The following is a 9516-nucleotide window of genomic DNA, read 5'->3' on the forward strand; positions in this document are numbered from 1 at the left end:
TAGACCTTAGAGTGAAGTATATGATGATTGTTACTATGGTGAGCGGGAACAAGATTGGAAATGTATTGCCTAAAAGAAGCAGCAAGGAAATATCCAAAGGCTAAGAGTAAAGAATTGCAGCGCATTAATGTTGTTGGAAACAAACCATGAGTCATTGAATATCTTGACGACAACATCAAAACATTATCGAGAATGTAGCAACAACATGGACATAGATGTGGAAAAATGATTGTAAACTTCAAGCGTTCATGACCATTTGTTTGAAACTGATATAGTTCATAATATGTGTCATTTAGTTCAATATAAAGCTCATCATTTTCAATTAAATTCAATATTATGTTAGACTATATACTTCCTGTAGAGCATATTTGCATCACTATAAAACATATTTACTTCACTGTAATTCACTGTAAAATTATTATACTTCACTATAAGCATATAATAGTTCACTATATGCACAATATACTTCACTGTAGTGAAAAAAATAATAAACTATAAGGCATGTTCAATTTACTTCACTTTATGCTCAATATACTTCACTATATGCACAATATACTTCACTTTATGTCCAATCTATTTAGTTCACGTATGAATACTTGTTAATTATTTAACAAAATATAGTTCACAACTTAAAATTGTAATCTGATAAGTTTTGGTACGAAGTGAACAACTATAGTAGTGAATTAAAACAAGTACGCAGTGAACTATACATATGTAAGAAGTGAACAAAAAACAAGTTTGCAACAAAATAAAACTCACGTACATAACATGTACGCATTGAACTAAAAACCAGTAAAAAGTGAATTAAAAATAAGCTGACAATGAAATAAAACTCACGTTTAGTGGACTAAAATATGTACACAGTGAACTAAAAATAAGTAAGAAGTGAACTAAAAATATGATGTTTAATATTTCAGCGAAGAATATAATTTACAGTGTACAATTTTCAGTGAAGTATATTGAGCATACAGTGATGTATATTGTGTTTATAGTGAAGTATATTCTGCATCCCTTATAATGTACCCTTTTTTCATTTCAGTGAAGTATATTTTTTATATAGTGATGTATATTATGACTATAGTGAAGTATATTTTGCATGCCTTATAATGTACCGTTTTTTCATTTCAGTAAAGTATATTGTTCATATAGTGAAGTATATTCTCATATAGTGAAGTATATTCCTAAACCCTGAACAATGCGCCCAAACTTTTATCTCTCTCTCTCACAACAGCAACGCCTCTTTTCTCTTTCGCCTGGTCGCGGAGGACCACCGCCGTCACCGGCGTGTGGCGATGCGGGCGTCTCCCTCCTCTTTCCCCGACTGCCCTCTCTCTCACTCTATCACTATTTCTCTCTCGACCTCAACGCAGGCCTAGTCGACACCGTCACCATCGTCGGTGAGCGGCAGCGCACGGTGTTGGTCTCCTGCCTCATTGCGAATCAGAGGCGAAGCTTGGCTGTGGCATTTGAGCCAGCCGCCGGTACGCCATCCTGTCCTTCTTGCTTCAGCCATTGGATGATGCCCGCCGTCAGTCCCGACTCCAGACGTCGCGATTCGACCGGGAAGTGACGTCGCGATCAAACGTGAACGAATTTGGACAGGAAGCTGAATTTGGTTTAGAAATAACGCAACACAATTCACGTTAATTTTGCGAACAAATTTGGTGAAGATTGGAAGAAATCGGCGCTTGAATTCTGGAGGAATCTACGCTTGAATTTTGGAAGAAATTGCACTTTGAATTTGGGAGAAATCGTTGCTTGAGTTTGAGATGTTGACATTCAATTTCCAAAAATGCCCTTGGGCTATTATTTTTAACAAAAATCTGAAAATTTGTTTAACCTTTAAGATTAAATTAGAGTAACAAGATGTGTGGCTGAGATTTATTCTCTAGTTATACACTTAAAATTAGTTAGACCTTGATCACTCCTCTATATATATATATATATATATATATGGACGGAGGTTTGTGTTAAAATGACACCGTGACACCACATATAGAACAATATTCAACACGCTACACAACAATCTAGGGTATTGAATATTGTTGTCTGAGAAAAAATTTTGTATATTGTATAAAATATTGCTGGCCGTTTTTTTTATCCTTGAACATTTTTTTATTGCCACGCGACAGCTGATTTTTCGTCCACGTGTACAAATGATTGACTAAAATGGTGGTATGATGTTACTTTAAGAGGTGGTGGCACCCTAACACTCCCCTAGGGATGTATTCATATCATTTTTCTAATTATTGTTCAACTTTCTCCTTAAATCTCAGTCCTACAATTTAAAGATCTAATGGCTAAAAAGAGCGCCACTTGTATTTGATTAAAATATTTAAAAAATCGAAAAGAGTGTTATTGGTATACACAAATCAGTTGGTTATGGTAAGTTTCTTGATTATCTCTATCAAATATTACGATAGTTTCTCTACAGATTACACGATACAATCTTTCCTCTCTCTAAACTTTCATCGTTTTTTCTGCGTTGAAAAAAATTCTTCGTTGAAGAAAAACGCTTCTGAATCCATTCTCTCTATACTTGTTTCGTTTTCTTTCCCTCGTAAAAAATCGGTTTGTTGGAGCACTCGTGCATTGTTTTCATTTTCTTCAACAATGGAAGAAGGTAATTTAATTTGTTCCTTTATTGATTATGAAACTGATTTGTTCACTTAAATACCGATTTGTTGGAGTAATCGTTCATTGAAGAAACTTACTGTTTTGTTTTGGTTGTGTTATACAATTTCATGAGTAGTTTAAGATTGGCAGTGTTTGATTGTACGTCGCAAGTTTTAATTTATTCCCCTAGGGTTAAGAAATATTTGGGGCTAGGGTGTATTATGGAGTAAGTAACACAACGTCGCCAAAGTCCACGAGTTTCAGTCATTCCTCTAGGGTTTAGATATCAACTCGGCAGGGAGTAGTTTTAACTGATAAATATAATGTACAAATATTTCAGTGTAATGGATTTTATTTACTCAGTAATGGACGATGTGTGTTCTGTAATGTATATTTTTCTGAGCCGTTGTTGTTGTATGTCGCAAGTTTTGCAAGTTTTACAACAGTGTTTGATTGTATGTCGCAAGATTTAATTTATTCCCATAGGGTTTAGAAATCCTTGGGGCTAGGGTGTAGTATGGAGTAAGTAACACAACGTCGCCAAAGTCCACGAGTTTCAGTCATTCCTCTAGGGTTTATATATCATCTCGGCTAGGGAGTAGTTTTAACTACAAATATAATGTACAAATATTTCAGTGTAATGTATTTTATGTGCTCAGTAATGGACGATGTGTATTCTATGATGTATATTTTTCTTAGCCGTTGTTGTTGTGATTTTATACAGTATTGGTTGTACCTGAATGTTCTCCAGAACTGAAGCCTGTGGTCGGTCAAAAGTTCCAATCACTAGATTTCGCTTTCGCATTTTACAATGTGTATACTCGCACTGTTGGATTTGATACGCGCAAACAAGGAATAAGGAAGACGGGCTGTGTTACTACTTGGTATTATGTTGTATGCAATAGGGAAGGCAGCAAGAAGACAAACGAGCATGACCAATTGAATGCACGTTCAGGTTTTTCTATGAAGCGCAGACGGTTATCCAAGCATTGTGGTTGTAAAGCGAGCATATCGTTCAAGTTCTTCTCCGAAGGAGGACTCCCAGGTTATATTATTCAGGAGTTCAACGAGGTTCATAGCCATTATATGGTTGAGGTTCAGCATCAGCAGTTTGTGGAATTTAATCGCAAGTTGGATGATGTACATCACAAATTCATTCTTGATTGTTCGAAGGCTAATATAGGCCCCACACTTACCTTCAAGGTGTTGAAGGAAATTCTCGGTGGATTTGATCTTGTTGGTTGCACTGTCGGGGATATCAGGAATGCTTCCAGAGACATCAAAGCATACACACATGAGTTCGACGTATAAATGGTGTTGGATGATATGGCTAAGAAGAAGGAACTATCCGAGGCGTTCACATATCACTACGAGGTTAATGCTAGTAACCAGTTGGTTGCTCTGTTTTGGTGCGATGGTTTGATGAAGAGGAATTACCATATGTTTGGTGATATTGTGGCGTTTGACTCTACCTACAACAAAAACATGTATACATTATTTACTTATTAAACTTCATTACTTACGGTTACATTACAACGCTGGGATATGTACATTACTATGTGCATTACTACATTACAAAAACAGGTGCTAATGATGCATTTTTGTGCTTGTGATACGCAGGTATTATATGATCTTCACGCCATTCACGGGAAAGGACAATCATGGAAGACCTGTAACTTTCGACGCTGGTTTGGTGTGCAACGAGAAAATAGGGGCTTTTGCTTGGTTATTCAAACAATTCGTTGAATGAATGGGTGTTGCTCCAAAGATGATTGTAACAGAACAAGATTTGGGGATGAAATCAGCTATTGAAGAGGTTCTTGTCGGGACTCGCCACATATAGTGTATGTGGCATATTATGCATAAGTTGGCCACCAAGGTTCCGAACAGGTTACTGAGGGATGAAGATTTCAAGAAAGAATTCAATGCATGTGTCTGGTCAGAGCTGCTTGAACCCCACAAATTCAAAGAAGAGTGGAATGGAGTAGTGGAACGTCATGGCTTGGAAGACGTTGATTGGTTCAACACCGTGTATGACTATAGGCATGTTTGGATACCTGCGTACTTCAGAGATTTTCCACTTGGGTCGATGATTAGGACTACCTCCATATCTGAATCGGAGAACAGCTTCTATAAAAACTTTTTGAAGCCACGTGCCAACATTGCCGAATTCTACTTGAATTTCAACAATGCTCTGGAATTTCAGCGGAACAGTATAACAAAGTTGGACTACCACGATGCAACAACTCTGCCCATATTGGCCACTACCTTGACATTTGAGAAACATGTTTCGACGATGTACACCGATAGTATGTTCAAGAAAACACAAGAGGAAATTGTTGAGGGTAATGATAGATGCCGCGTTCTAGGTTTTTCATCTACAGATATTGTTGACACCTACAAACTTGGGGACAACAATCGCAATTCATACTTTGTGAGACACGATAAGGCTGATGAGTCATACTCGTGCAATTGCAAACTGTTCGGTAGGCAGGGATATTTGTGCAGCCATATCTTTTTTTATTTTGTTCAGGAACAATGAATTAATCTTGATAAATACTGCGAAAGTAGATGGATGAAGACTCCATTAGTCAAGGCTATCCATGATCAGTTTGATGACACTTAACTTACCAAATCCATCGGTGATAACAGGCAAATCGTTTTAAAGCAAGTGTGTAGACGGTAGTGGAGCTTAAAATATTTTTTGAAAAAACTATTACATACTATAAACAAAAATATATTTACTAACACATTTGGTGTGTAGAAACCATTTCTTTTTACCAAATGCAAAAAATTCATTTTGGACTTCACTGTAAAATCAAACTGACACCTTTTTATGATTCTACTATCCTAAGAACTGAAAGCTGCGAAAACAAATCCTAAAACTAAGCTAAAATCCCACCAAAGATGAGGTTTATCATTTTATTAAAACAAAACAAACTTATTAAAGAAATAATTTGATAAGCAAGAGCGTATATATTTGAGAACATGCATATTAAAGTGTAAAACAAGTATCTTAGATCATAGTGGGAAGATACTCATTCAAATTCATATACACAACAAGGTTACAAAATCTAATATTTAGTGTTAACATAACACTCCAAGATCATCAAATTCATATACACAACATGGTACAACATTCAACAATTAAAGAAACCCAACTACAAAATCCAACATTTAGTGTTAACATAACACTCAGAGATCATCAAATTCATATCCACAACAAGAGTGAGTACCAGAAGTACAAAATACACATTTACAGTCGGAATGAAAAAAAAACTAGAAAAATGATACCAATTCCTTGTTCATCCAACATAAGGTATCCAAATCATCTAAAAATGAGTCATGTCCTGTGCCAAAAGTTTTCATATCAAAGGCATTCACACGATGTTTCTTAAGCCTCCTTGAATGCTTTACAATCGCATTCAACAACTTCATCTTTCCTTCTCTACTTTCAGGAGAACTTATTTATATAGAAACCTCTATCAGCCCAGTATCAAAATTCTCCAAAGAATCCAAATCAAACTGAGTCGCAAAAGACTTGAACAAGCCACCAAATATATCAAAATATTGTAATTTGAAATGATCAACAATGGAATTTTCCAAATTAAAGACTAGGAAATGACTTAACACCGTTAATCTGCTGAACTAATATGATATATATAATCAACTTCCGAACAGAAATAGCAGTCTCAAAAAACATCTTCACAATATCCCACGACCATATACATCCCTTCCTATCTCTAACAGTGACACATTCGAATCCCAAACTAAAAGGGCCAATTTGGATGATGAAATAGTAAGAATGCCATCTCTGACATCCAACAAAAACACTTTGCAACTCTCAATATGCACATTCTCTATCCTAAAACCCCCTCGTTACTTGTAGGTTTTCGGGTAGTTGTTTGGCCACTTTGTTTATGCATGTGTTACAACTCTCTTAAGAAACTTGAGTTTTTTAGGTGATAAAGTTAGTGAATTAGACTGCCCGCACAAGATGCATGTTGTTAGGGGCTCTCTGAGTAAGTGTGTCTAAAAGTGTCTGCTTTAGAAATGAGTGACCCCCCTAGGTGGATTCTGTTTCCATGTCTTCACACTTTAGAGTAGGGCTGGGTCGATACGGTATATTGCACCGAAATTTTTTTATCGTTATCATATCAAAAATATCGATATGAAAAAATTTCATATCGTTACCGTATCAAAAGTTTCGGTATACCGGATTTCGGTATACCGAAATTTCGGTATAGGTAATATCTATACCGTTACCGTATCGAAATTTTGATATATCGTACCGAACTTCGGTATACCGTTTTGAACGGTATATCGAAATTAAATGGATATCTACTTATGATTTTAAATTCTAATCTTAAAAAAAATAATTTATACTCCCTCCGTCCACGAAAAATAGGACACATTGTGAAATGACACGAGTTTTAATGTGGAACTGGTAAAGTAAGAAAGAAGTAGTGTTAGTGGAATGTGGGGTCCATATTAAAAGTAAGAGAGAATGAAAAAAAGTAAGAGGCAAGTAGTGTTAGTGAAATGTGGGGTCCATATTATTAGTAAGAGAGAAGTTGTTGAAAACTTTCCTTTTTTAAATGTGCTATATTTTTCGTGGACAACCAAAAATGGAAAATGTGCTCTATTTTTCGTAGACGGAGGGAGTGTTATTATTATAATCAGTATAAACGGTATGTATTTATAATTCAATACGTATTGATTTTTGATATATTTCGGTATACAGACAATATCGATATATATCGTATATTCGATATAAAACGGTATATCGCGGTATAAGAAAATTCATATCGTTATCGTATCAAAAACATATGATACGGTATTGTATTGTACTGAAAATTTGGAATACCAAAAATTCAATATTTTTCGATATTTTTCAGTACGATACGATCGATATACCGTTTTTCCGGTATATTTACCTAGCCATACTTTAGAGATAGGAGGGGTCTTTTTGTTTGAGAATGCACTTAATATTGCACTCAAATTTGGAAAAGCCTTAAGTGCAATATTAAGTGAATTCTCAACCAAAAAACCCCCTCCTATCTCTAAAGTGTGAAGACATGGAAACGGAATCCACCTAGGAGGGACACTCATTTCTAAAGCAGATATCTTTAGACACTCTAACTTCAGAGAGACCCTAACGACATCCATCTTGTGCGGGTGGTCTAATTCACTAACTTTATTATCCAAAAACTCAATTTCTTAAGAGAGTTGCAACACATGCATAACAAAGTGACCAAACAACTACCCGAAAACCTACAAGTAACGACCAAAGTCTCCAATCTATGCACATATGACACCATACTAAACATGATCCTCTCAGAGGATCTAATACGCTGATTCCCAAACTTTTCAGTAAATTCCAGACTCTTTCTATGAGCCATAACATCGCGCCACTTTTTAGACACACAGCTGGAATAAGCAACATCTCTTGCATCAGTTACTTGGCACATAATAGCCATGAAAATATCAGCTGGCAGTTTGTCAAACAGACCCATCATGTAAACCTGAAAAAGGAAATTAGATTTACATGATATAATGATTTTCAAAAAGCATCTTTACTGGATTAAAAGCATCTCAACAAAGGAAATTGTTGTGCATGAACTAAAGATTTCAGAATCAAACATCGAAAAAATAGAAAACGTGCAAAGGTGTACATTGTTTTCATATATTTCAAGATAAATGGCATTTGAACTGTATTTATAACAGCATAAAAACGAAGAAAAGAGGTATTTCAAAGTGGCATTTGAACTAGATTTAAAGAATTTAAACAAAGGAAAACTGATGCACATGAAACAATGACTACAGAATACATGACGAAAAGGTAATCCAAAAAGTTATTGGTCATACAATGATAAATATCGCAAAACAAAAAAATAAGACATTTAGTGTAATCAAGGTTTACATGTTTGACATTTCTCTCTTAAATGGGTTAACAAAGAATTGAGTTTTAATTTTGGGAGGGAGAATTCAGAAGACTAACAAAAAGAGAGAATTCACTGCATTTTGCAAGAGAATCATCGCCAAAAGAGAAGACAAGATAAAAGGAATAATATGGTTAATAAAAAACATGACAAAGGAAATATAGAGAAGGCAGCAAGAAGTCGAACGAGGATGACCAAGTGAATGCACATTCTGGTTTTTCTATGAAACACCGACGGTTATCCAAGCAGTGTGGTTGTAAAGCGAGTATATCATTCAAGTTCTTCTCAGAATGAGGACTTCCAGGTTATATTAATCAGGAGTTCAACGAGGTTGATAACCATTATATGGTTAAGTCAGAGCATCAGCAGTTTATGTCACTTAATCGAAAGTTGGATGATGTACATCACCAATTAATTCTTGATTGTTCGAAGGCTAATATAGGCCTCACACTTTCGTTCAATGTGTTGAAGGAAATTCTCGGTGGATTTGAGTTTCTTGGTTGCAATGTTGGGGGTATCAGGAATGCTTCTCGAGACATCAAAGCATACACACATGGGATCGACGTACAAGTGGTGTTGGATGATATGGCTAAGAAGAAGGAACTGTCCGAGGCGTTCACAAAAATATCATGACAAAGGAAAAATAGAGAAGACAACAAGAAGTCGAACTAGGATGACCAAGTGAATGCACGTTCTGGTTTTCTATGAAACGTCGACGGTAATCCAAGCGGTATGGTTGTAAAGCGAGTATATCATTCAAGTTCTTCTCCAAAGGAGGACTTCCAAGATATATTATTCAGGAGTTCAATGAGGTTCATAACCATTATATGGTTGAGTAAGAGGGTGTTAAGTCATTTCCTAGTCTTCAATTTAGAAAATTCATTGTTGATCATTCCCAATTACAATATTTCTGTTCGGAAGTTGATTATAGATATCATATTAGTTCAGCAGATTAACG

General features: G+C 35.7%; 1 protein-coding gene across 1 annotated transcript; it reads left to right on the forward strand.

The window, feature by feature from the left end:
- The first annotated feature begins 3927 nt into the window (after positions 1–3927).
- Positions 3928–9191, forward strand: LOC125189792 (protein FAR1-RELATED SEQUENCE 5-like). The gene is made up of 4 exons (XM_048087025.1): positions 3928–4103; positions 4237–4341; positions 4507–5102; positions 8863–9191. The coding sequence occupies exons 1-4, from the start codon at positions 3928–3930 to the stop codon at positions 9189–9191; spliced, it is 1206 nt and encodes a 401-aa protein (XP_047942982.1).
- The last annotated feature ends 325 nt before the right edge of the window (positions 9192–9516 follow it).

This window comes from Salvia hispanica, chromosome 5, assembly GCF_023119035.1.
Source record: "Salvia hispanica cultivar TCC Black 2014 chromosome 5, UniMelb_Shisp_WGS_1.0, whole genome shotgun sequence".
NCBI lineage: Eukaryota > Viridiplantae > Streptophyta > Magnoliopsida > Lamiales > Lamiaceae > Salvia > Salvia hispanica.